Below are 26,752 nucleotides of genomic sequence, written 5' to 3' on the forward strand. Positions count from 1 at the left end.
CCTACATTTGGGTGAGGGAATGAATTAGCACTTTGAGCTATAAAATTTCTTCCATAGGCCTGGGTCATCACAACCATACAACACTGTTAGTTGTTCTCATTTTTTGGATATTCCACACATACCTTTGATGACATGAGTGCTTCAACAGCAAAACCTATTGGCTTTATCAGTTTGTCATCTTGTACTGTTGCTACTGCTCATCCTTTAGTAAAGGCATCTATCTCCAAAATGACTTTTTTTTTCTCTACAGTAGTAAAGCAGAATTATTTCAGGAAATTTCTTGTCAACATATTTTGACCACCAGTATTTGGCATTTTCTTTTTCCCTTTAATTCTCTGAGGTTTGCTGTATTTCTACGATGTGATGATTGGAAGAATTTGGGTCTTGAGTTAGTGCTAGAAGCCTTAATTCTTTCCTGTCCTTTGAAGCTTTTAGGTCGACTTTGCTTATCTCTGGTGAGTATACCATTTTAAAGAGCTAGCACACATTTTTCATAATGGTGAGTTTACAGATCATCCCCAGTTTACCAAGCTATGCATGGCTTCTACACATGAACAAGTATTTTGGGAGAATAGTGAAATAGATTTGCCATCTGCTGTGGGGATGCAGGCACCTTCTGCTGAGTGGAAAATTGGTCAATGGGTTGCGAACTGTTCAAAGGAGTGGAAACCTGCCATAACCTGAGAAGAACCTTTTGTTATTATCTGCCATTGTCTTGTGGGCTCAGTCATCTACACCATACATCTGGATCTACTTGACAGGCTGTGCAGGTATGGCCCAAGTGCGGAGAGAGAGAACACTGAATCAGTTCACTGACTTAATGGGAACTGTTGCAGAACTTGAAGAAAAAGAAAAAAAAACGCCAGGCCAACAGAGCTGGCATCTAAAACTCCCAAACTGAAAGTTAATGCTAACAGTGCGGCTGGAAGCAATGACTAAACAAATACTGCTCTTTTCCAACATCATTCGTAGTGCTAGTATTCTCTCCTGGGTAAGGAAGGAGGTAAGCAAGGAACTTACTTTTGGTCAAGTCTGCACAAGACTGGAATGAGTGAAGGAGTTAAATACCACCAAAATGAAATACTAATTGGCTGGAATGTGCTTTTGAGAGGCCCCTACTGTCAGCGAAGCCATTTAGCCTATCAGGCATGTTGTTTCTGAGTGTGCAGCAGAGAAGACCTGGCCGTTCTCCACTTGCACTAGTAGCATTGGACCAAATGTTCATCAGCAGGAACTCCCACATCAGTCTCCTGGTCAGGGAAGAGCAGGGGCTGGAGTCCCTTCTGGCATTCATAGGGACAGAACTATGGAGGATGACTTGGAAGTTATTAAGGGCAATCTCTGCCCAAACCAATTGAGAGCACCAGGAGGTGAGGGTTGGAACAGGCAAGGCAGTGCAGGGATGTCTCCAGCTCCTGATTCTCTCTCTCAGTCTGGCCAATAGATTGGGGGTGGAAACCAAACAAGAGACTTCCCATAGCTCTCACAAAGGAACAGGCCTTCGAAAAACGGGATGTGAACTGTGCTCTTTTGTCAGGCACTATGTCTAGAGGGAAGCCGTGTAGCCTGAACATGTGTTGAACCATGAGGATGGCGGCATCACAAGCCGACACGACCTTAGGGAGGCCAATGAAATGGGCAACCTTGGAGAATGACCAGAATAGTAGTGATTCCATTAAATGGGAGCAATCCAGTGAAGAAATCTACTGAGGTAGGACCAGGAGTGGTGAGGCACAAGCAGCGGACATAGCACACCCATAGAGTGCAGGTATGATGTTTTGTTCTGGACACAAGAACAGGCAGTGATGAAATCAAGGATGTCCTGTAATATAAATGGCTAGCAAAATCATCTGAGGGTCCATTGAACTCCTGGATGGCAGATCCAGATAGGAGGAGTTCCCCATTCTAACACCCTGGAATGCACTGTGGCAGGGATAAACAGCCGTTTAGGAGGTCCCCACAGCTGGGCCTAGATTTGATTGCTGGGCAGCTGTCACCTCTGCCTCTGTACCCAAGTTAGCAGATCAGCAATGCATCGGTAGGGAAGGATGGGTTCTAGATTGGTGTTGTCCTGAGAGAGAGCATCGGCCTTGGTATATTTGCTGCTGGGACAGAGCCTAGAAGGACTTGAAGAGAGTTGAGTCTTTTGGTGTCATAGATGTAGGAGAGGTTTTTGTGATCTGCCCATACCAGAAAGGGGTGTCCTACCCCATCCAACCAGTGTTGCCATGCCTTCAGCACTTCCTTGACAGCCAGAAGTTCCCCATTCCTGAAATTGTAGTTAGGAATCAAGTAACGAGAAAGAAAGGTACAGGCAGGGGTGCAGCCAATTATCTACAGAAGAGCACTGGTAGAGTACAGCTCTGATGCACCACTGGGACAGTGGTGAAGCATGGCTTTAGTACCAACAGTTCTTGGCCTGCTTCCCTTGTCCAAAGGAGATATTCTTGGTGAGTACATTAATGGAAACCTCGACAGAACTGAAGTTTTTGATCTTTAGCGAACTCTGGTTTTGAGCGAACTCACACTTTTCTGGCTTGGTGTGAAGGTTATTCCTGAGAAGCCACTTGAGGACCTTCCAGACAATTTTGACGTGTTCCTGGCAAGAGCAGATATAGACCTGTATGTTGTCTAAATACGTGAAAACAAATGGATTCCATATGTCCTGGAGGACATTGTTGGCCAGGGCCTGAAGAGCAGCAAGGGCAGTGGCCATACCAAAGGGTATAATGAGATACCCATAGTGGCCAGAGGAGGTGTTAATACCATCTTCCACTCATCCCCTTTCCAGGTATGAACAAAATTATGAGTATTCTGCAGACCTATCTTGGAAAATATTATTGCTCTCAGGAGATGTTTGAATGCAGAGATAAACAGGGAAAGAGGGTAGCAAATCTTCGGTCTAATGTTGTTTATGGGTTGTTATGTAGGGTTGGAACTTGCCATCCTTCTTGCTAACAAAAGAGAAGCCTGCCCCCGCTGGTGAGGTTGATGAATGGATAAACCCCAACGTCGATGCCTTCTTGATGTGCACTTCCATAGTCATCATTTTTGGATGAAAGAGGGAAAAGAGCTGGCTCCAGGGAGGACCAGTACCAGATACCATACCAAAGGTGCAATCATATGGCCAATGTGGAGGAGGAAAGTGGCCTTTTTTTTTACTGAAGACCTCAAGAAGATCAGCAATTTCAGCCAGAATTCCAGACAGGTCAACATTAGCAGTTGAGACAGGAGGGAATTCGAGGACCAGAGCTTGAACTGGACCCAGACAGGTAGACAGGTATGACATTTCCCAGACTTAAAGTGCCTTTAGGGACCAATCAGTCTATGGTTTGTGTCAAGAAATGCCAAGAACCAGCAGTGTTTCAGGTGAATTAAATATTGAAGTTAAATTGTTCCTTATGGTCACATTCAAGCACAAGTTGGAGTTCTGTGGAAAGGTGCCCAGAAGTCGACCATCCAGGGCATGGACTTTGATATTTTCTCTCCATTTCTGAGGCAGAGAGCTATCCATGAGATCCCACCTGCTCCTGAGTCGATTAACACCTGAAATTCAGGAATCTGCGACTCCCACAACAAAGAAGCGGAGAGCATCAAAGAATTAGAGGAACCTGATTCTAGGGAGAACTAATCCATCAACAATCCCTTTCCTGCTGACGGGTATCCTCTTTTACTGGGTGCTTGGGACATGAAGTCCGGAAATGTCCTGGATTGGCAATGTAGCGTCAGGACCCTATTCTCTGGCACCAATCTCGTTCCTCCTGAGGCAGTTGCATGCTCCCCACCTAAACAGGCTCCTCCATGGACTGGGTACTGGGGTGATAATGGACAGTGATCCAAAAGGCATGAAGCTTGAGACATTTTTTCCTTGTGCCACTCAGATGCCCAGTTATCAAATTGAAAGGCCAAATTAAACAAGTCAACTGGTCTGTTCTGCTCATCACAGACAGCAGGCCCATGCTGTGCTCCTACACTCAGTCCAAGATGTAAAGCATTGATGAGGGATCTATCATTCCACCCTGTTCCCACCGCAAGTGTGCAGAACTTTACTGCATATTGCATTGCTGTCCCTCTGCCCTGATGCGTGGGCAGCCTCCTGATCCTGTACTGGAAATCAAAAACCCCTTAATTCAGCAGCAAAACTGAATGAACTGGGCTGCGGGGAAACCTTGCTCCCGTAGATTGTTCAACAGGCTGAATGAGGGTCCGTCTAAGAAGTATATAATGTACTCCAGTGTACAGGCATCATTACCGAACTGACCAGGCTGCACTGAGAAAGTGAGCTCACACTGAGTAATGGAATTCCTGAAGAGATCAGGGTCACTGGAGTATCTGGATTGTTGGTGGCCGAGGGTGATGGGACAGCAGAAAAGGAGGATCTGGTAGATGCCGGTATGGGACTGACATGACCAAAAGCAGCTGAACTGTATCTGCAAGACTGCTAATGGCTGTTACCTAATGCTGGCTGTCAGCTGTAAACTCTTGGACTGCGGCTGTAAGACCAGAGAATGCTGCCGCATGGTTCTGATTGTCTGGAGTTACCTGCTGAACTGTTGGTGCAAGGGCGAACACCTATTCTTCCAGCTGGGGCTGGGTTTATTATACTACGATTATCTGTCGCATTGCTTCAGTCACTTCTCTTAGCACAGATTCTCTAACCTCTCCTGTCTGGCCAATGACTATGAGGGCCAAGTTCAGCTGCTCTATTTCTGCTGGGTCTATTTTCATGGTCAAGGCTTCCTGACAGGTTGTGCAGTAATGGCCCAAGTGCACAGAGAGAGAAAGAGACACTGAAACGGGTCAACAATTCACTGACTTTAATGGGAACTGTTGCAGAATTTGAAGGAAAAGAAAAAAAAACAATAAATGTCAGGCCAACAAGGCCTTAACTAAAACTCTGAAACTGAAAATTAATGCCAACACTGCAGATGGAAGCAATGACTAAATACTATATGATTACCGCTCCTTTGTCACATCAGTCAAAATGGTAGTCTTATTTCCTGGACACAGATGAAGGTATGCAGGGGCATAAACATTGTTGTGCTTTTGGTCAAGTATTGACAAGACTGGAATGAGAGCATGGGAGTCCAATACCACCACAAAGAAGCATTAATTAGCTGGAACATGCATACTCTTGTGCACGATTGCCAAGCCTGTTCTGCGATACGCTTGCTTGGAAGCGTAGACCTCATGGCAGAATGTGCGGTTGTGACACTAATTCCCTGTTTGCTCATCAATTTATCCTCCCTGTCAATATGCTTAATCCAAATGGTTTGATAAATGGTCGATAAATCAAGCTTTGAATTTCAGTACCTGTTTCTTGTAATATGGTTGCTGAGCAAATAAACTCCTCTTGTTTACTATTGAATTCCAATTCTTACTTAGAGAGAGACCTTCATATTTGTTAAACTTCTGTTCCTCTAGTTCTATATCAAAAGCTTCCTTTACCAGGTGGTCCCAAAAGCCATTGGCACGACACGGTAGTTTTGCACCATCAAAGTCAATCCTATGGCTATTGTGAATGCAATGTTTCACTACCGCTGATTTTTCGAGGTAACCCAAACAGATACTTCCTGTGTTCCTTGATGCAGGTTTCCACTGTGCATCCTGTCTTGCTGACATACGCTGCACTGCAGTCACGCTAGCCAATTTCAGTCCCAGAACAACTTTGACCCACATCAGCTGTGACTTGAGCTTCCTTGTGGGTTTGTGGGTGGTATTAATCCAGAATTTCTTCAGAATCCCTATGATCCTTCAAGAAGCTTGGGAAATATAGGGAAGACAAGCAGTAGTGACAGGTTCCTCCTTGTCATTAGGTTTCCTAGTTTTCCTGTAGCCCTTTTAAAGGCCTGATTCATTTTCTTCATCTTGTAGCCATTCTGTAGGAATTTCATGCATAATCGTATTTCCTCACGGAGCCTCTCCAGGTCCAAAATAGTTTTTGCACAGTTAATCAAAGTAGAAAGAACCACTCTTCATTGGGAGGCAAGATAGTGGCTGTTATTGTTGAGGTATAAATCTATGCGAGTGGGTTTCCGATAGATGCCATGTTCAAGGCTACCGTTGGGTTTTCCTGTGATTGCAGAACAGCGTATAATGGCAAGATGGGAAGCCTGGTGGAAATCCGCATCAAAGACCATAGGAGGTATATCCATTTGGGTTACCCAGAAATATTGGCGGTAGCAGAACACTGCATTCACATATCGGCCATGGGATTGACTTTGATGGCACAAAACTACTGTGTTGCGCCGATTGTTTTTGGAACTGCCTGGTAAAGGAACCCATCAAAATAAAGCTAGAGAGAAAGAAATTTAACAAGGACAAAGGTCTTGCTCTAAGTAAGAACTGGATTTCAATTGTAAACAAGATGGGAAGGCGGAAACATGATTGGATGAGGACCAACCATTCAGGAGGGATGGACTAGATATGCCCAGGCATCATCCCTGAAGAAGATGGCAGATTTTGTCTTCAAATCATTGGTTATAATCAATACCTTTACCTGGCTGGAGAGCCAAGAATAGTTTATTCATCATATATGCCGAGAGATCCTTTTTCATGTTTGCTGAAGATTATGGCTTCTACCAATATTGGTGTAATTTATTCCAGGGTTAAATTTCGATAGTGGATGCTTAAGTAATTTACATGTAAGTATATCCTAATCCACGTTGACCATGACAATGGAGTCTACTCACTTACACAGTTTACTGACTTTGATTGTTACCCTGCTCTACTTCACCTCTTGAACTTTCCATTCATGTCTTTATATTCAACTTAATTTATACTTTGTAGAAATTACTTACAGGTTTCACAGAGCTGAATAGTGATGTGATAGTCAAAATCATTAAAGCTTCCAGCCATTACATCAGATCATTCTGTTTACATTAGATCTCTTTGTGTCTTGACTCTTGTGTATAGTCTTTTATAGAGCTCCTTATCTCCAATCAAAAGACATGCTGAGCACAAAATAATATAGCTATCTTCCTTTCATCCATTTCTGTTCATTTGCATATACTGTTGTGTTTTGTCAATAGCCCTATTTAGCTTTGGAAATCATCCAAAACTCCAGCAATTCAATTTTGGCTCAAGTAGTTTACTGAACATTTTGAAGAACTTGTTAGAACTTTTATTCTCTGACTCCCATTTTCCAGATGTTGAAAAGATTAAATCCTTTTTCTCCCTTTTAAGCAATGCAGCTGACATCTTCTCTTTGCTTCTCCTTCTAGGAAAACATTTGAAAATGGATGTACACTTCTATTTAAATTTTCCAACTGCTTTTACGTCATTTTAAAACAAGCTGGAAATGTAGAGTGATTCCAACTATCTCTGAGACACTTGATAGAGACAAAAGATCAGCATGTCTTTTAAGAGTGGAATGGAATTGTATTTGATCTTCTTTGAAGCCACTTTTCAAGTCAAAACCCCTTCAAAATGGCTGCTCTGCTTGAGTTTACCTTTCTTTTATTGGCAGCTGCTGCCAAAGCAGCTAATAAGCTGATCAATGAAACTTGTTGTTTTAATTTCATTTTACTCCCACTCAATTAAAATGATCCAAATGGGATATACCACAAGTTACTTCGAGAGGTGAGGGAAAAGATTGCTATGCCTTTGGTGATGATCTTTGTGTCCTCTCTCTGGCCACAGGGGTAGGACTAGATGACTGGAGGGTGGCCATTGTTATTCCTTTGTTCAAGAAAGGGAGTAAGGATAAACCTGGGAATTATAGACTAGTGAGTCATATTTCAGAGATGGGCAAATAATTAGAGAAGATTCCTAGAGACAGAATTTTCAAGTATTTGGAGAAACATAGTCTGATTAGGGATGTCAGCATACCTTGATGATGGTCAGGTCATGCCTCATTGGTCTGATTTGAGCATGTGACAAAGCATACTAATAAAGCTGGATGTGATGTATATAGATCTTAGTAAGGGATTTGATAAAGTTCCCCATGGTAGCTCAGCCAGAAAGTCAGGAGGCATGGGATCCAAGGAAACCTGGCTGTGTAGGTAGAGAACTGGGTTGCTCATAGAAGGCAGAGTGTGGTAGTAAATGGAGAATAATCTGCTTGGAGCTCTGTGACCAGTGATACTCTGCAGGGATCAGTTCCGGGACTGCTGCTCCTTGTGATTTTTATATATGACTTGGATGGGTGGATTAGTAAGTGTCCACATGACATGAAGGTTTGTGGAGCTGTAAATGTGCGCAGGGTTGTTATGGGTTGCAATGGGAGATTGGCAAAATGACGAGCGTGGCTCAGAAATGGCAAATGGAGAAATGGCCTGGAAAAGTGTGAAATGATTCATTTTGAATGCAGGATATAGAATCAATGGCAGGATTCTTGGCAGTGTGGAAAAACAGAGAGATCTTGCAGTTCATGTCCTTAAGTCAAAGGTGCTGCACAAGCTGATAGGATTATTAAGAAGGCATATGGTGCGTTGGCCTTCATTAGTGCGAGGTCTGAGTTCTACAGCTATGAAGTAACATTGCTGCTCTATAAAATCCTGATTGGACCACTCTTGGAATATTGTGTTGTTGCCTCTTTATAGGTAGGATGTGGAAGCTTCAGTTTGGTACAAAGGAGATTTAACAAGGTGCTGTACTAGTCATGGAGTACTACAGTGCAGAAGCAGGGTCTTTAGCTCCTTGAGTCCATGCTGACCTATTATTGTACTTAATCCCATTGACCTGCAGCTGGACCAGAGCCCTCCATACCCCTCACATCCATGTACTTACCCAGATTTCTCTTAAATGTTGAAATTGAACCCATATCCACCACTTCCTTGGGTAGCTTCTTCTAGACTTGCACCACTGTCTGAGTGAAGAGGTTCCCCCTCATATTCTCCTTAAGCCTTTCTCCTTTCACTCTTAGCCCATGACCTCCAGTTCTCACCCAACTTCAGTGGAAAGAGCCTACTTGCAATTTCCCTATCTGTACCCCTCAAAATGTTATATAATTATCAAATCTCCCCTCATTCTCCTATGCTCCAGAGAATAAAATCTCAACCTATTCAGCCTTTCCCTATAACTCAGGTCCTCAAGTCCCAGCAACAACTTTGTAAATTTTCTCTGCACTCTTTCAATATTACTGATATCTTTCCTGTAGGTAGGTAACTGCACACACATCATTCCAAATTACGCCTCAACCGTGTCTTATAGAACTTCAACATGACATCCCGGCTCCAGTACTCAATACTTTGATTCATGAAGACGAAGTGCCAAAAGCTCTCTTTATGAGCCTATCTACCAGTGGCACCACTTTAAATATATTTAAGATCTGTATTCTCATATGCCAATAGAGAACATGTTAAATAAAGATAGGTTGAGTAAGCTAGGGATTCAGATACAAAGGAGGATGAGAGTTGAATTGATTGATGTGTATAAGATGATAAGCGCATAACTAGAGTTGACCAGCCAGAGACTCTTTTTCCCAGGGCGGAAGTGGCTAATACCAGGGTGGCAGAGCTTTAAATGTGATTGGAAAGCATGGTGAGATGATATGTTCTTTATTAAGAGAGTGGTGGGTGGGTGGAATGCCCTGTTAGGGGTGACAGTAGAAGCAGTACATTAGGTTTGTTTAAGAAACTCCTAGATAGGCAGATGGATGATAGAAAAATGGAAGGTTTTGTAGGTGTGAATGGTTGGGTTGATCTAAGATTAGGTTAAAATGTTGGCACAGCATCGTGGACCAAAGGGCCTGTACTGCGCTGTAGTATTCTATGTTCTGTGTAAAATGAAATCCACCAGCAAGGAGACTTGCTTTGTGTAAATACTTCCTTTCAGTACGTCCAATGTTGGCAATATCATGGTTATTCTATACACCTGGTTATAGCGAGAAAGTGTTTAAAATTTCAGAATGCCTTCTAATGAAAGTGACTCTACAGCAGTGATGGTTTGAGAATGTTGGATTATTTATCCAGCTCTGATGTAAGTTATGTTTTTACCAGAATGGTTTTTGACATTGGAATGGGTGCTGGAAGTTGATAGATGTATGTGAAAATTCATGTTTTTTGTCAGAATATTCAAATGGTTCAATCACAATTGCTATTTTTTGGGGAGGGAGAATGGTGAAATAATAGACTCTTCGTAATTTCCCAAAAGCTCAGACTGTACCATTAATTATGGCAGTGATAAACTTAATTCTTTCTTTCTCCCTGTGTGGAATTTTCACTGCAATGAACTTGTTTATGTATTGGTCCCAACCATGGAATAGATTGGATTTAACTTCTTTATTACATCTTTCTTGTTACTTTCAAATGTAGGCTCGCAGTGGTAAAATGACCATGTTCCAATTCACCGCACCACCCATTTTCCTTTTCAAAGTTCATGGGATATTCTTCTGGGAAAATAAAGAACTATTTTCTTCAACAGACATAACAGAACACCAATCTCAAAACTACTGTTGCAAGGGGATGAAAAAAATTACCGTACTTTATTCAACCTACTGGTTAGAATTTTTCCAACTTTTTGATTCTATTGAGCTGTAAGTTTCATTTGCAGCTGTCCCATCAGACACGCTCACTGGATCTGGTGCTTATTTAGAGAAATTCCATAGACTTATGTGAATTTCAAAATATCTTTCACCTCACAATAGTCTTTCAAGGACAGAGCATCTCAATGAGTTTGCATTCTAGGTAGACCATTGCAAAAACTACCATACGCTTAAAGTGTTAAATCAATGGAAATCTTTTATTCCTTCTTTTCCCATTATCTTTAACAGATGGTAAGCCAAAGATCTGGGTTTATGGAATATCTGCCGCCGTAGGTGTCCTCATTATCTTCATTGCTGTCCTGTCATATCTCATCTGGTAAGCATAGAAGACCAAAACCACTTTCATTTATATTAGCAGTTACATGAGTTTTAATACTTTGCTTGTAGCAACAAATGACCAGAAAGTAAGTGTCCTAATTAGGTTTATTTTAATTTCTGGGGATAAATTGCTACTGTAGTGGTTGATGGATATAGTGACTGCAGAAACATTTAACAAAATAACAACAAGGTACTTTGTTTCTGCACTTACATATTTTTGGAAGTACACTATATAGCTAATGATATAAGTACAGGAGATAGGTCCATTAATTAATTTTAGATTACTTATTGTCATCTGTCAGATCACTTGCTCCTTGGAATATAAAATCAATTTAATTGATAAATGCTGAAGGACAATGTTTACCCTATAGTTTCTGCTATACATATTCAACTGTTGGACTGTACCAATCAGCTTTTGATAAGCCTGGTAATCCAATTCTGTCTGCGACAGCCTTGCTTAACTCTGATAATAACACATTCATCTGTTGCCCTTTACATCCCTCAAAACAAAGAGTATTCCACATAGATCTGGGTTATTGGAAAATTATACCAGCATTAACATAAGCAGTTGCAACAGTTAATGTCCTAAACCAAATTCTCTCTCCCTGTATTAGATGGAAATACATTATGTTTATCTATAATGGTAATGTCTTTGAACTCTTTCCATTTGACAAAATTGGGCAGCACAGAATTAAATTATAGCATTTCAGTGCCTCATAACCCTCCTGTTGCTTGGTGGATCAGGGTGAGGCATCAAGAAGTTAGTCATCTTGTTACAGAGACAGGCATCCATTGTTGTCATACACTCCTAGGTAAGGTTTCAAGGAGCACAGATGCCTCTCTACATCCCTTAGTATTGAAAATAGTACTGAACACTGCTGACTCAGTCTTTATAGTCCTGAAAACATGGAGCTTGCTCTTTCCCTGGGGATAACCCTGGTGGCAAGTTGCTTTTGGAAGCTTCATGCACACCTTAAGGCTGAGTTACCATTTGAGAGCACCAAAGTTAAAATCTGATTTCATCCTCTAGGACAAGTTTAAATTGATGAAGTATGTTTACAGTTATTTGGATATTTGTTGAACTTGGTATGGAATAATTCTTTTGCTGGAATAAAAAACACCATTTTGCTCTTTCACTCATAATATACAAAGTACATTTTTTGAGGTGAATCGTGAGCATAGCTGTGAATTACTTACCTAAGTGGATTTCTGTTTTCTGTTTGCTACTGCAATTAACTTTTGTGAGATGTTGTTCATTGATGTCCTTCATTTTCCTTTGCAGTAAAAAACCAAAACACCAGACTCGTCCAGCTCCCCAACAGAAGCCCCTGACTTTAGCCTATGATGGAGACATGGACATGTAATGGCTTCAGGAGAAGGGACTTCACCTTTGTCCTGTTGATATGAATAGGATGACAGAAGCCTTAACCTTGTGACAGCACGAACACAAGTGAAAAAGACAAACCTCAAGACTGATTTTGAGAAATGTCTTACAGACCAAGAGAAGGGGAGAAATACTCTCAGAAACTTTAACTGTGTTTTTATATTGAAATGTGAAAGTCAGAAAGCCAAACCTAAGTGAAAATGATTATAGAATTGTATTCATTCCTTAACGTGTTTAGTTTATGAACTGAATTTCAAGACCGGCTAAAAAGCATTCCTTGTTCAATTTTCATATAACAGCTGAAGGAATAAATTGTATAGAATTTCCAGTACAAATTTACGATGACAATCCAAATGAAACAATATTGCATTTACAATCTGCTATCTGTAAATGCATTCCTGAAGATATCACATTGCTCTAAATGAAAAGAGACTTTTGAACATACTGTGGAACTGCACTATATTAGTGTAACATGATTTCTTGCATTTATTGAACAAACAAAAATCTAGTATGTACAGTGTATGTGTCAAGGATTTCAATTTCACACAAAGTTTGTTCTTTTCAAGTAACTTACTCTGAAAGAGAAAAGTACTAGGCTTTATCAGAAATGAGATGCAAAAAAAAGTTAGGTCGAGGATCTTTAATGAATATTTTGTAATGCATGTCTTTTCTGCTATGAGAAAAGACCCAATATTTAACTAGAAATTGAAGTGCTCCTGAGAGAATAACAAGAATCCTCAGTAGGAGAAGCTGTTTTTTTTTCTCCCCAATTACAATGATAGGTGGTTGACATACTTCTGGCATTGGTTCCATTTCCAAGTCTTGTGATCCTTAAGATGTGATCAGCCAAGTGTAAATATTATGTATTGGCTCTAGACTGAATGGTAGAGCTCACCGAGTGATTTATTATTTTTTTCACTGATTTTCTATTAGATAAGCCAGTGTTTACCATTCACATTGTACATCGAAGATGGAGTGAGCCAGTAAATAATGATGTTTATTTTATTCTGGAAGTTTTATGACAAACTGAAATAACTTTGTGCAGAAGGTTGGTATCTTCATGCTTCATTGCAGTTGGAACACAAATTGGTTAATTTAAATTTGGTTTGACGATTTTGAACAGCTGCCTGGAAAACAATTATTTCATTACTACCGACGCTGTACCATTCATACAAAAGATGTTATCAAAGCTTTTCCTAATCTTCATTTGTGAGCCTCAAGAGAACAGTCTTAACAGCTGGTAAACCGTGTTGTGTTATTTTGGAATGTATTCATTGGGAACAGATTCAGTGTATTTTCTTGAAAATAAACCAGAGAGCAGGTGGTCAGAAGCTGGATGCCTTGTTTCCTCTTGTTGCGTATTACATTCTCTTTCACATTAATGAGGCGAGGAATACATTTCCATGTACATGTGTATATTGAGTTTTGATCTTTGGAAGTTTGAATTCAGAACACGATGTTCACTGGAATCTAGGTCTGAAGTCTCCTTGGGATGCTAAAGTATGCAATATGCAGCTCCTTGGTAATATAAACACAGTTATTAGGAAATAATTACCTAATAAAATCAGTGTAGAATGCAAAAGCAACAAAACTTTAGTACACATTGGTTTAGAAATTCATTAGCATTTAAACAGGAGTATTAAAACACAGCTGTGTATAATGTGGGTACCACTTTAAATATTGCTTAAGTCATTATTTTAAATCTTCAACCATGATCCCTAGTGAAGAGTGTTGACACATTTCTTTCAAACAGTTCCATGTTTCCTTGTTTCCTTTCATGTAACACTTACCCTTGAATCTGTAACCCAGGGATACCAACCTCTTACAGAACCTGCAGTATTCGTGCATGCCACCGGAATTAAGTACTCTGTTGTAGAATATGGCAAAGCGATGGGAAGGGAGGAAGCAAATTCCCAATACAGCGACTGAAAGAACTTAGTGTAGACCCACTGGAGAAGGGACTCTTCCATGACAGGAAGGCCTCCTGATGTCCAACAAGAAGCACCAGGCAGAAAGTTCACCTTGAGGAGTTATCCATTTATAAATAATGGAGCAGTGCTTGTGAAAGTGAGAGCTCCATCATCAAAACCATTCAGCCATCAGGTACCTTCCACATTCAAATAGGTTCACGTGCATTTGTTATGCATACATTTGTTAATTGTATATGTTCTCATAACTTGCACAAGAAAATGCTTTTTTTTTTAAGCAGTATGCTGCTGCTCAGACCAGGATGAGGTCCTGGTTTTACATGTATCTGGATATATACATCTGAGTCCCATCCAAACTACTCTATATTGGCTTTCAGTAACTTCTTGAATTTATTTTAAATTTCTTTTTACTTGTTTTTAAAGCTCTTGAGGGTCTGGGACTGGAGTACATCACAGAATTGTTATTGTTTTATAATCCTGCTCGAGCTCTCAGGTCCTCTTCCACCTGCCTCTTAGATTTAAATAATCTTCTGGCAAAAAAAAAAATTGGCCAGTAAGCTTTTTTTAAACTAGGCTCCTAAACTGTGGAACTCAGTATCACTGTACTCAGACAGCACTTTAAAATGCCAGTTCAAAACCTATTTATTTAACCTTGCTTTTAACTAATATCATTTTTCATTTATTTTTATGTTTTTTCTTTATCTCATTGTAAAGCACTTCGAACTATAGTCCATGTTTGTATGAAATCTGCTCTATAAGTAAGTTATTATAATCAGAATCCAAATCAGGTTTATTATCACCAGCATATGTCGTGAAATTTGTTAACTTAGCAGCAGCAGTTCAATGCAATACATAATATAGAAGGAAAAAATGAATAATTAAATCAATTACAGTATATGTATATTGAATAGATTAAAAATTGTGTGCAAGAGCAGAAATAATAAATATTAAAAAAGTGAGGTAGTGTTCATGAGTTCAAAGTCCATTTAGGTATTGGATGGCAGAAGGGAAGAAGCTGTTCCTGAATGGCTGAGTGTCCACGGTCAGGCTTCTGTACCTCCTACCTGATGGTAACAGTGAGAAAAGGGTGCCCTGGGTGCTGGAGGTCCTCAATAATGCACACTGCCTTTCTGAGACACCACTCCTTGAAGATGTCCTGGCAACTTTGTAGACTAGTACCCAAGATGGAGCCGACTAAATTTACAACCCTCTGCAACTTCTTTTGGAATTATTCATTATTATGTTGGCCAACAGTTGGAGTCACATTCAAAAGTCTGGGAGATCTGCCAGTCTAGCACCACTAAAGTCCAGTGTATGCCAGATTATTTGAATTTTACTGACTGAGACAAAAGGAAGAATTAATAAGATAACAATTCATCTCCTTCCTCTTCAAAAATTACTCATTGAAATTAACATGAGAAGGAATGAGAATTAAAACTTTCGCTACCAGAGACAATACTCGAAACCAACTATGTTATTAAATGAGTACCTGCACTGGATTCTAACTTACCTTAAAACAAAAAAAAAACTGTGAATGTTCTAAATCTAGTATAAAAATGAAAAATATTGAATGTGCTGAGCAAGTCCAGAATCGTTATCTACAGTTAACTTATTAGCTTGCTGATGGCTCATTAGCACTGACGAAATTTAGAAATATTTCAAGATGCAGTGAATGGAGAGTGGCGGGGTGGGGGAAATAAAGGGATACCTGTGATAAAGGCCAAGGGAGAATGGCTGATACAGTTACTGTTGACTAAAATAGGGTAAATAGGCATGTTAATGGCAACTAATTAATGTGTTATAAACCTGAAACACAGGAGAACAACAAAATCCTACAAAGAGAAAGTGGAAAGCTCGTAGCAGTGCTAGGCAAGTAACCTCTTCATTAATGTAAATAAGGCAAAGGATCTTGGTACTGACTTCAGGAAATCCCATCCAACTCATGCCCACCTTCCTATTGGCAGTACGGTAGTGGAAACAGTGAGTAGATTCAAGCTCCTGAGCATGCACAACTCACTCAACCTCTCATACCAGATGTGCACTCCCAGGAGTCGGTGAATCCACCAGAGTCAGGAAAGCGCCCCAATGCCTCTACTTTCTGAGGAGGCGAAAGAGAGCTGAACTTCGCATACCATTTCTCACAACCTTCTACAGATGCGCAGTTGAGAGCATTGTGTTTCATAGGATTGTTTTTTATATTTATATTTATTGTTGTTTTATTCTTATTGCCATTTTTTTACACTCCATCATATTCAGAGCAGCAGTCATTTTGTTCTCCTTTACACGTGCCTTCTGAAGAATAAAGCAAACTTTTACTTTGAATGTTGGCAAACCTCAGCATTTTGACAGCAGTTACTGTCATGGTCCGCATTGGGTTCCCTTTAAATTTACCAAGTTTCTGTTATGATCTGGACCATTGACTCCTTCTTTCCCTTTAATTCCCTGCTTTCCGATGTCCCTTGGGCTTTGATTAAAGGCGATGTACTCTCGACTAAATAGGCAGTTCATAAGTCTCCAGCTTCAGCAGTTCGGGGTGAGAGCATTATGGAGTGTTAACGAAGTCACCGAAGCCAGAGAGAGACCAAGACATCTAGCAGGAGCCTTGCCTCGCCTTGCCTGTGGCTGGAGACAACTGTCACTCCGTGTCCATACCTTTGCTAGGTAGGTCCGGCTGTTTTGCTGCTACCTATCTGTGGGATCTGGCTCGATGTGTTCAGTGTTCTGTATAATGAGTCCCGGCCCTACGTCCTGTATCCAAGGAGGGGTCTCAGCTCTGTGTTCTGTATAATGAGTCCCGGCCCTACGTCCTGTATCCAAGGAGGGGTCCCGGCTCTGTGTTCTGTGTAATGAGACCCGGCCCTACGTGCAGTATCCAAGGAGGGGTCCCGGCTCTCAGTTCTGTGTAATGAGACCCGGCCCTATGTCCTGTATCCAAGGAGGGGTCCCGACTCTGTGTTCTGTGTAATGAGACCCGGCCCTGCATCCTGTATCCAAGGAGGGGTCCCGGCTCTGTGTTCTATGTAATGAGTCCCGCCCTACGTCCTGTATCCAAGGAGGGGTCCCGGCTCTGTGTTCTGTGTAATGAGACCTGGCCCTGCATCCTGTATCCAAGGAGGGGTCTCAGCTCTGTGTTCTGTGTAATGAGACCCGGCCCTAGGTCCTGTAACCAAGGAGGGGTCCCGGTTCTGTGTACGCTGTAATGAGACCCGGCCCTGCATCCTGTATCCAAGGAGGGGTCTCAGCTCTGTGTTCTGTGTAATGAGACCCGGCCCTAGGTCCTGTACCCAAGGAGGGGTCCCGGCTCTGTGTTCTGTGTAATGAGACCTGGCCCTACATCTTGTATCCAAGGAGGGGTCTCAGCTCTGTGTTCTGTGTAATGAGACCCGGCCCTACGCCCTGTATCCAAGGAGGGATCCCGGCTCTGTATTCTGTGTAATGAGACCCGGCCCTACGTCCTGTATCCAAGGAGGGGTCCCGGCTCTGAGTTCTGTGTAATGAGACCCGGCCTTATGTCCTGTACCCAAGGAGGGGTCCCAGCTCTGTGTTCTGTGTAATGAGACCCGGCCCTACATCCTGTATCCAAGGAGGGGTCTCAGCTCTGTGTTCTGTGTAATGAGACCCGGCCTTATGTCCTGTACCCAAGGAGGGCTCTCAGCTCTGTGTTCTGTGTAATGAGACCCGGCCCTAAGTCCTGTATCCAAGGAGGGGTCTCAGCTCTGTGTTCTGTGTAATGAGACCCGGCCTTATGTCCTGTACCCAAGGAGGGGTCTCAGCTCTGTGTTCTGTGTAATGAGACCCGGCCCTACGTCCTGTATCCAAGGAGGGGTCCCGGCTCTGTGTTCTGTGTAATGAGACCCGGCCCTGCATCCTGTATCCAAGGAGGGGTCTCAGCTCTGTGTTCTGTGTAATGAGACCCGGCCCTACGTCCTGTATCCAAGGAGGGGTCTCAGCTCTGTGTTCTGTGTAATGAGTCCCGGCCCTATGTCCTGTACCCAAGGAGGTGTCCCGGCTCTGTGTTCTGTGTAATAAGACCCGGCCCTACATCCTGTATCCAAGGAGGGGTCCTGGCTCTGTGTTCTGTGTAATGAGACCCGGCCCTACGTCCTGTATCCAAGGAGGGGTCCCGGCACGGAGTTCTGTGTAATGAGACCTGGCCCTTCGTCCTGTATCCAAGGAGGGGTCTCAGCTCTGTGTTCTGCGTAATGAGACCCGGCCCTACGTCCTGTATCCAAGGAGGGGTCCCGGCTCTGTGTTCTGTGTAATGAGACCCAGCCCTACATCCTGTATCCAAGGAGGGGTCCGGGCTCTGTGTTCTGTGTAATGAGACCTGGCCCTACATCCTGTACCCAAGGAGGGGTCCCAGCTCTGTGTTCTGTGTAATGAGACCCGGCCCTGCATCCTGTACCCAAGGAGGGGTCCTGGCTCTGTGTTCTGTGTAATGAGACCCGGCCCTGCATCCTGTACCCAAGGAGGAGTCCCGGTTCTGTGTTCTCTGTAATGAGACCTGGCCCTACGTCCTGTATCCAAGGAGGGGTCCCAGCTCTGTGTTCTGTGTAATGAGACCCGGCCCTACGTCCTGTATCCAAGGAGGGGTCCCGGCACTGAGTTCTGTGTAATGAGACCTGGCTCTACGTCCTGTATCCAAGGAGGGGTCTCAGCTCTGTGTTCTGTGTAATGAGACCCGGCCCTACATCCTGTACCCAAGTAGGGATCCCAGCTCTGAGTTCTGTATAATGAGACCCGGCCCTGCATCCTGTACCCAACGAGGGGTCCCAGCTCTGTGTTCTGTGTAATGAGACCCGGCCCTGCATCCTGTATCCAAGGAGGGGTCTCAGCTCTGTGTTCTGTGTAATGAGACCCGGCCCTGCATCCTGTATCCAAGGAGGGGTCCCGGCTCTGAGTTCTGTGTAATGAGACCCGGCCCTACATCCTGTATCCAAGGAGGGGCCCGGCTCTGTTCTGTGTAATGAGACCCGGCCCTACGTCCTGTATCCAAGGAGGGGTCTCAGCTCTGTGTTCTGTGTAATGAGACCCGGCCCTACGTCCTGTATCCAAGGAGGGGTCTCAGCTCTGTGTTCTGTGTAATGAGACCCGGCCCTAGGTCCTATACCCAAGGAGGTATCCCGGCTCTGTGTTCTGTGTAATGAGACCCGGCCCTGCATCCTGTATCCAAGGAGGGGTCTCAGCTCTGTGTTCTGTGTAATGAGACCCGGCCCTGCATCCTGTATCCAAGGAGGGGTCCCGGCTCTGAGTTCTGTGTAATGAGACCCGCCCCTACGTCTTGTATCGAAGGAGGGGTCCCGGCTCTGTGTTCTGTGTAATGAAGACCCTGCCCTACATCCTGTATCCAAGGAGGGGTCCCGGCTCTGAGTTCTGTGTAATGAGACCCGGCCCTACGTCCTGTATCCAAGGAGGGGTCTCAGCTCTGTGTTCTGTGTAATGAGACCCGGCCCTACGTCCTGTATCCAAGGAGAGGTCTCAGCTCTGTGTTCTGTGTAATGAGACCCGGCCCTAGGTCCTATACCCAAGGAGGTATCCCGGCTCTGTGTTCTGTGTAATGAGACCCGGCCCTACGTCCTGTATCCAAGGAGGGGTTCCAGCTCTGTGTTCTGTGTAATGAGACCTGGCCCTACGTCCTGTAACCAAGGAGGGGTCCCGGTTCTGTGTACGCTGTAATGAGACCCGGCCCTGCATCCTGTATCCAAGGAGGGATCTCAGCTCTGTGTTCTGTGTAATGAGACCCGGCCCTAGGTCCTGTACCCAAGGAGGGGTCCCGGCTCTGTGTTCTGTGTAATGAGACCTGGCCCTACATCTTGTATCCAAGGAGGGGTCTCAGCTCTGTGTTCTGTGTAATGAGACCCGGCCCTACGTCCTGTATCCAAGGAGGGATCCCGGCTCTGTGTTCTGTGTAATGAGACCCGGCCCTACGTCCTGTATCCAAGGAGGGGTCTCAGCTCTGTGTTCTGTGTAATGAGACCCGGCCTTATGTCCTGTACCCAAGGAGGGGTCTCAGCTCTGTGTTCTGTGTAATGAGACCCGGCCCTACGTCCTGTATCCAAGGAGGGGTCTCAGCTCTGTGTTCTGTGTAATGAGACCCGGCCCTGCATCCTGTATCCAAGGAGGGGTCTCAGCTCTGTGTTCTGTGTAATGAGACCCGGCCCTACGTCCTGTATCCAAGGAGGGGTCTCAGCTCTGTGTTCTGTGTAATGAGTCCCGGCCCTATGTCCTGTACCCAAGGAGGGGTCCCGGCTCTGTGTTCTGTGTAATGAGACCCGGCCCTACATCCTGTATCCAAGGAGGGGTCCTGGCTCTGTGTTCTGTGTAATGAGACCCGGCCCTACGTCCTGTATCCAAGGAGGGGTCCCGGCACTGAGTTCTGTGTAATGAGACCTGGCCCTTCGTCCTGTATCCAAGGAGGGGTCTCAGCTCTGTGTTCTGTGTAATGAGACCCGGCCCTACGTCCTGTATCCAAGGAGGGGTCCCGGCTCTGTGTTCTGTGTAATGAGACCCAGCCCTACATCCTGTATCCAAGGAGGGGTCCCGGCTCTGTGTTCTGTGTAATGAGACCTGGCCCTACATCCTGTACCCAAGGAGGGGTCACAGCTCTGTGTTCTGTGTAATGAGACCCGGCCCTGCATCCTGTACCCAAGGAGGGGTCCTGGCTCTGTGTTCTGTGTAATGAGACCCGGCCCTCCGTCCTGTACCCAAGGAGGGGTCTCAGCTCTGTGTTCTGTGTAATGAGACCCGGCCCTGCTTCCTGTATCCAAGGAGGGGTCCCGGCTCTGTGTTCTGTGTAATGAGACCCGGCCCTCTGTCCTGTATCCAAGGAGGAGTCCCTGTTCTGTGTAATGAGACCCGGCCCTACGTCCTGTATCCAAGGAGGGGTCCCGGCACTGAGTTCTGTGTAATGAGACCTGGCTCTACGTCCTGTATCCAAGGAGGGGTCTCAGCTCTGTGTTCTGTGTAATGAGACCCGGCCCTACATCCTGTACCCAAGTAGGGATCCCAGCTCTGAGTTCTGTATAATGAGACCCGGCCCTGCATCCTGTACCCAACGAGGGGTCCCAGCTCTGTGTTCTGTGTAATGAGACCCGGCCCTGCATCCTGTATCCAAGGAGGGGTCTCAGCTCTGTGTTCTGTGTAATGAGACCCGGCCCTGCATCCTGTATCCAAGGAGGGGTCCCGGCTCTGAGTTCTGTGTAATGAGACCCGGCCCTACATCCTGTATCCAAGGAGGGGCCCGGCTCTGTTCTGTGTAATGAGACCCGGCCCTACGTCCTGTATCCAAGGAGGGGTCTCAGCTCTGTGTTCTGTGTAATGAGACCCGGCCCTACGTCCTGTATCCAAGGAGGGGTCTCAGCTCTGTGTTCTGTGTAATGAGACCCGGCCCTAGGTCCTATACCCAAGGAGGTATCCCGGCTCTGTGTTCTGTGTAATGAGACCCGGCCCTGCATCCTGTATCCAAGGAGGGGTCTCAGCTCTGTGTTCTGTGTAATGAGACCCGGCCCTGCATCCTGTATCCAAGGAGGGGTCCCGGCTCTGAGTTCTGTGTAATGAGACCCGCCCCTACGTCCTGTATCCAAGGAGGGGTCCCGGCTCTGTGTTCTGTGTAATGAGACCCTGCCCTACATCCTGTATCCAAGGAGGGGTCCCGGCTCTGAGTTCTGTGTAATGAGACCCGGCCCTACGTCCTGTATCCAAGGAGGGGTCTCAGCTCTGTGTTCTGTGTAATGAGACCCGGCCCTACGTCCTGTATCCAAGGAGAGGTCTCAGCTCTGTGTTCTGTGTAATGAGACCCGGCCCTAGGTCCTATACCCAAGGAGGTATCCCGGCTCTGTGTTCTGTGTAATGAGACCCGGCCCTACGTCCTGTATCCAAGGAGGGGTTCCAGCTCTGTGTTCTGTGTAATGAGACCTGGCCCTACGTCCTGTAACCAAGGAGGGGTCCCGGTTCTGTGTACGCTGTAATGAGACCCGGCCCTGCATCCTGTATCCAAGGAGGGGTCTCAGCTCTGTGTTCTGTGTAATGAGACCCGGCCCTAGGTCCTGTACCCAAGGAGGGGTCCCGGCTCTGTGTTCTGTGTAATGAGACCTGGCCCTACATCTTGTATCCAAGGAGGGGTCTCAGCTCTGTGTTCTGTGTAATGAGACCCGGCCCTACGTCCTGTATCCAAGGAGGGATCCCGGCTCTGTGTTCTGTGTAATGAGACCCGGCCCTACGTCCTGTATCCAAGGAGGGGTCCCGGCTCTGAGTTCTGTGTAATGAGACCCGGCCTTATGTCCTGTACCCAAGGAGGGGTCCCAGCTCTGTGTTCTGTGTAATGAGACCCGGCCCTACATCCTGTATCCAAGGAGGGGTCTCAGCTCTGTGTTCTGTGTAATGAGACCCGGCCTTTTGTCCTGTACCCAAGGAGGGGTCTCAGCTCTGTGTTCTGTGTAATGAGACCCGGCCCTACGTCCTGTATCCAAGGAGGGGTCTCAGCTCTGTGTTCTGTGTAATGAGACCCGGCCTTATGTCCTGTACCCAAGGAGGGGTCTCAGCTCTGTGTTCTGTGTAATGAGACCCGGCCCTACGTCCTGTATCCAAGGAGGGGTCTCAGCTCTGTGTTCTGTGTAATGAGACCCGGCCCTGCATCCTGTATCCAAGGAGGGGTCTCAGCTCTGTGTTCTGTGTAATGAGACCCGGCCCTACGTCCTGTATCCAAGGAGGGGTCTCAGCTCTGTGTTCTGTGTAATGAGTCCCGGCCCTATGTCCTGTACCCAAGGAGGGGTCCCGGCTCTGTGTTCTGTGTAATGAGACCCGGCCCTACATCCTGTATCCAAGGAGGGGTCCTGGCTCTGTGTTCTGTGTAATGAGACCCGGCCCTACGTCCTGTATCCAAGGAGGGGTCCCGGCACTGAGTTCTGTGTAATGAGACCTGGCCCTTCGTCCTGTATCCAAGGAGGGGTCTCAGCTCTGTGTTCTGTGTAATGAGACCCGGCCCTACGTCCTGTATCCAAGGAGGGGTCCCGGCTCTGTGTTCTGTGTAATGAGACCCAGCCCTACATCCTGTATCCAAGGAGGGGTCCCGGCTCTGTGTTCTGTGTAATGAGACCTGGCCCTACATCCTGTACCCAAGGAGGGGTCACAGCTCTGTGTTCTGTGTAATGAGACCCGGCCCTGCATCCTGTACCCAAGGAGGGGTCCTGGCTCTGTGTTCTGTGTAATGAGACCTGGCCCTACGTCCTGTATCCAAGGAGTGGTCCCGGCTCTGTGTTCTGTGTAATGAGACCTGGCCCTACATCCTGTACCCAAGGAGGGGTCCCAGCTCTGTGTTCTGTGTAATGAGACCTGGCCCTATATCCTGTACCCAAGGAGGAGTCCCGGTTCTGTGTTCTCTGTAATGAGACCTGGCCCTACGTCCTGTATCCAAGGAGGGGTCCCGGCTCTGTGTTCTGTGTAATGAGACCCGGCCCTGCGTCCTGTATCCAAGGAGGGGTCCCGGCTCTGTCTTCTGTGTAATGAGACCCGGCCCTATGTCCTGTACCCAAGGAGGGGTCCCAGCTCTGTGTTCTGTGTAATGAGACCCGGCCCTACATCCTGTACCCAAGGAGGGGTCCCAGCTCTGTGTTCTGTGTAATGAGACCTGGCCCTTCGTCCTGTATCCAAGGAGGGGTCTCAGCTCTGTGTTCTGTGTAATGAGACCTGGCCCTGCATCCTGTATCCAAGGAGGGGTCTCAGCTCTGTGTTCTGTGTAATGAGACCCGGCCCTACGTCCTGTATCCAAGGAGGGGTCCCGGCTCTGTTCTGTGTAATGAGACCCGGCCCTACATCCTGTATCCAATGAGGGGTCCCGGCTCTGAGTTCTGTGTAATGAGACCCGGCCCTACGTCCTGTATCCAAGGTGGGGTCTCAGCTCTGTGTTCTGTGTAATGAGACCCGGCCCTACATCCTGTATCCAAGGAGGGGTCTCAGCTCTGTGTTCTGTGTAATGAGACCCGGCCCTACGTCCTGTATCCAAGGAGGGGTCTCAGCTCTGTGTTCTGTGTAATGAGACCCGGCCCTACGTCCTGTATCCAAGGAGGGGTCTCAGCTCTGTGTTCTGTGTAATGAGACCCGGCCCTAGGTCCTATACCCAAGGAGGTATCCCGGCTCTGTGTTCTGTGTAATGAGACCCGGCCCTGCATCCTGTACCCAAGGAGGGGTCCCAGCTCTGTGTTCTGTGTAATGAGACCTGGCCCTACATCCTGTATCCAAGGACTGGTCCCGGCTCTGTGTTGTGTTCAATGAGTCCTGGCCCTATGTCCTGTACACAAGGAGGGGTCCCAGCTCTGTGTTCTGTGTAATGAGTCCCGGCCCTACGTCCTGTATCCAAGGAGCGGTCCCGGCTCTGTGTTCTGTGTAATGAGACCCGGCCCTACGTCCTGTTTCCAAGGAGGGGTCTCAGCTCTGTGTTCTGTGTAATGAGACCCGGCCCTGCATCCTGTATCCAAGGAGGGGTCCCTGCTCTGTGTTCTGTGTAATGAGACCCGGCCCTACTTCCTGTATCCAAGTATGGGTCCCGGCTCTGTGTTCTGTGTAATGAGACCTGGCCCTACATCCTGTACCCAAGGAGGAGTCCTGGCTCTGTGTTCTGTGTAATGAGACCCGGCCCTACATCCTGTATCCAAGGAGGGGTCCCTGCTCTGTGTTCTGTGTAATGAGACCCGGCCCTAGGTCATGTACCCAAGGAGGGATTCCAACTCAGTGATCCATGTTCCTGTCTCTCCCTTAGCTCTGGTGTTTCGTATCAAGTCCTGGTTCCAAGGTTCCATTATCTTGTATCAGGCTCCAAGGTCCGTGTTCTGAGCCCTGGCTCTGATCCCCACGCTCCAAGTCCTTACCCCCAGACCCTGAGTCCCAGCCTAGTCCCGGGCCTGGTCCTCGTTAATTACGCCTATTCCCGCTTCCTCTTTGCTCTCCTTGATTTCTCTCTGTTCTATCCTTGCATCACAGCTCTCCTTGTAAATAGTAATAAACTCTATTTAGCTAACTTTACAAAATGTGTTCGTGTCCTGGATTTGGGTCCTCTTCCAGCACCCCTGCCCCTCCACATTGTGACACTTACAGAGAAAGGAAAACTGAGAGGTCTTGAACAACACATACAAAATGCTGGAGGAACTCAGCAAGTTCTGTTGCATCCAAGGATGGAAATAAACAGTTGATGTTTCTGTCAACATCTTGAAAGGTTGACTATTTATTCCTCTCCATAGATGCCCCTGACTTTCTGAGTTCCTCCAGCAATTGTGAATGAGAGACAACACTTGGTGTTTTGCCTTTGAAATGGAAAGAACAATGTGTGAGGAACAAAAGAGTAATTAATAGCAACAGAACACAATAATGGATACGCTAGAATTCTAGAAAACGAATATCTGGCATCTCCCTACATTTTCAAATGACTAAAAAGTAGCAAAACATGCTGAAAATACTCAACAAGTCTCTGGGAACAGAAACAGAGAGATTTAAATCTTAAATGAAATTTAGATCTTTTCGGTGAAATGGAGTTAATGTCAACCATTTTTTCAGAACCAGAGCAGTCAAAGGGTGTGATAACACCTGAGCGGGTGCACAGGAGAATATCACATTAGAGTGGAGAAAGGTGCTTTTGACTAATGAGCTGAGATATGTTAACGGGGTTGGTTTTCAATGAAGATTGTAACATTGGCAGAGTGAGCTGCTGGCCTCCACACTCCACACTCTGGCGAGGCAGAGCCTGTCTGAAATCCCATAGTGCTGGACTATTCTTTTCAATGGATCCTAGATCAAGATCTCTTTGGTGGGCTTTTGCTATTGCTTACATGATTGGGGTTGGTGGGGGGGTGGGGGGTGTCAGTGTTTCTGCTGGTGCAAGTGGGGAGAGGGGGAGGGAGAGGGTCATTGCTGCTGCTATTGCTTGAGCATGGGAAAGGGTAGGAGGTCGGGGGCATCTGATATTTCTATCATTCATTCTTTGAGGTTTACTGTTTCATGGATGTCTGTAAAGATTAAGAATTACAGGTTATATACTGTATACATTCTCTGAATTAAATTGAACCATTTGAACATTCGGAGGTTAACTAATGTGTGTAAATGTATGAGATGTTTAGCCTGATGAATTAATATGGATGTTTCCTCTAGCAGGGAGATTAATAACCTAGGTTGTATATTTAAGTGTATTTACAACGATAAGTTGCAAAAAATGAAATTTACTCAATTAACGATGGGGTTCTGGAACTCACTGCATGAAAGGTTGGTAGAGACAGTAAATCTCACTATATTTAAAAATACCTGGTTAAACACTTGTAGAACCATGGAGCAAAACATGGGACCTGGGATTAATCTAAAATCCATTGTTTTGCATGTGCCAATCAGCTTTCTGTGCCATAATTTTTTATTATTATTTGATTGACAGCCAGCAATGTTATCCATTTTGTTAAGCAAGGAGCAAAAGAGCTAAACATGGAATATGCCAGTTGATATAAATAACAAGAAGGTATCATTAGGGAATTGGTACAAGAACACTAGGAAAATCACGATATGATTGGACTAAGTTAAAATGACTTTAAGCAAAGTAAACCATGCTTGACACATTCATTGAGAAGGTATCTTGCCATGCACATTATAAGGAATCCATGGATG

The 26,752-nt window shown here is 45.3% G+C and overlaps 1 protein-coding gene across 3 annotated transcripts in view; it reads left to right on the plus strand.

Annotated features, from left to right (window-relative positions):
• thsd7ba (thrombospondin, type I, domain containing 7Ba) overlaps nt 1-13,508 on the plus strand; it is a 969,622-nt gene extending 956,114 nt beyond the window's left edge. For all 3 annotated transcript variants that reach the window (XM_059970235.1, XM_059970236.1, XM_059970238.1), the window contains 2 exons: nt 10,715-10,802; nt 12,087-13,508. In XM_059970235.1, the coding sequence (XP_059826218.1) occupies nt 10,715-10,802; nt 12,087-12,168 (170 nt within the window). In that variant the 3' untranslated portion in view covers nt 12,169-13,508. The remainder of the gene's footprint in view (nt 1-10,714; nt 10,803-12,086) is intronic.
• Nucleotides 13,509-26,752: the final 13,244 nt, after the last annotated feature.

Source organism: Hypanus sabinus, chromosome 5 (genome assembly GCF_030144855.1).
Source record: "Hypanus sabinus isolate sHypSab1 chromosome 5, sHypSab1.hap1, whole genome shotgun sequence".
NCBI lineage: Eukaryota > Metazoa > Chordata > Chondrichthyes > Myliobatiformes > Dasyatidae > Hypanus > Hypanus sabinus.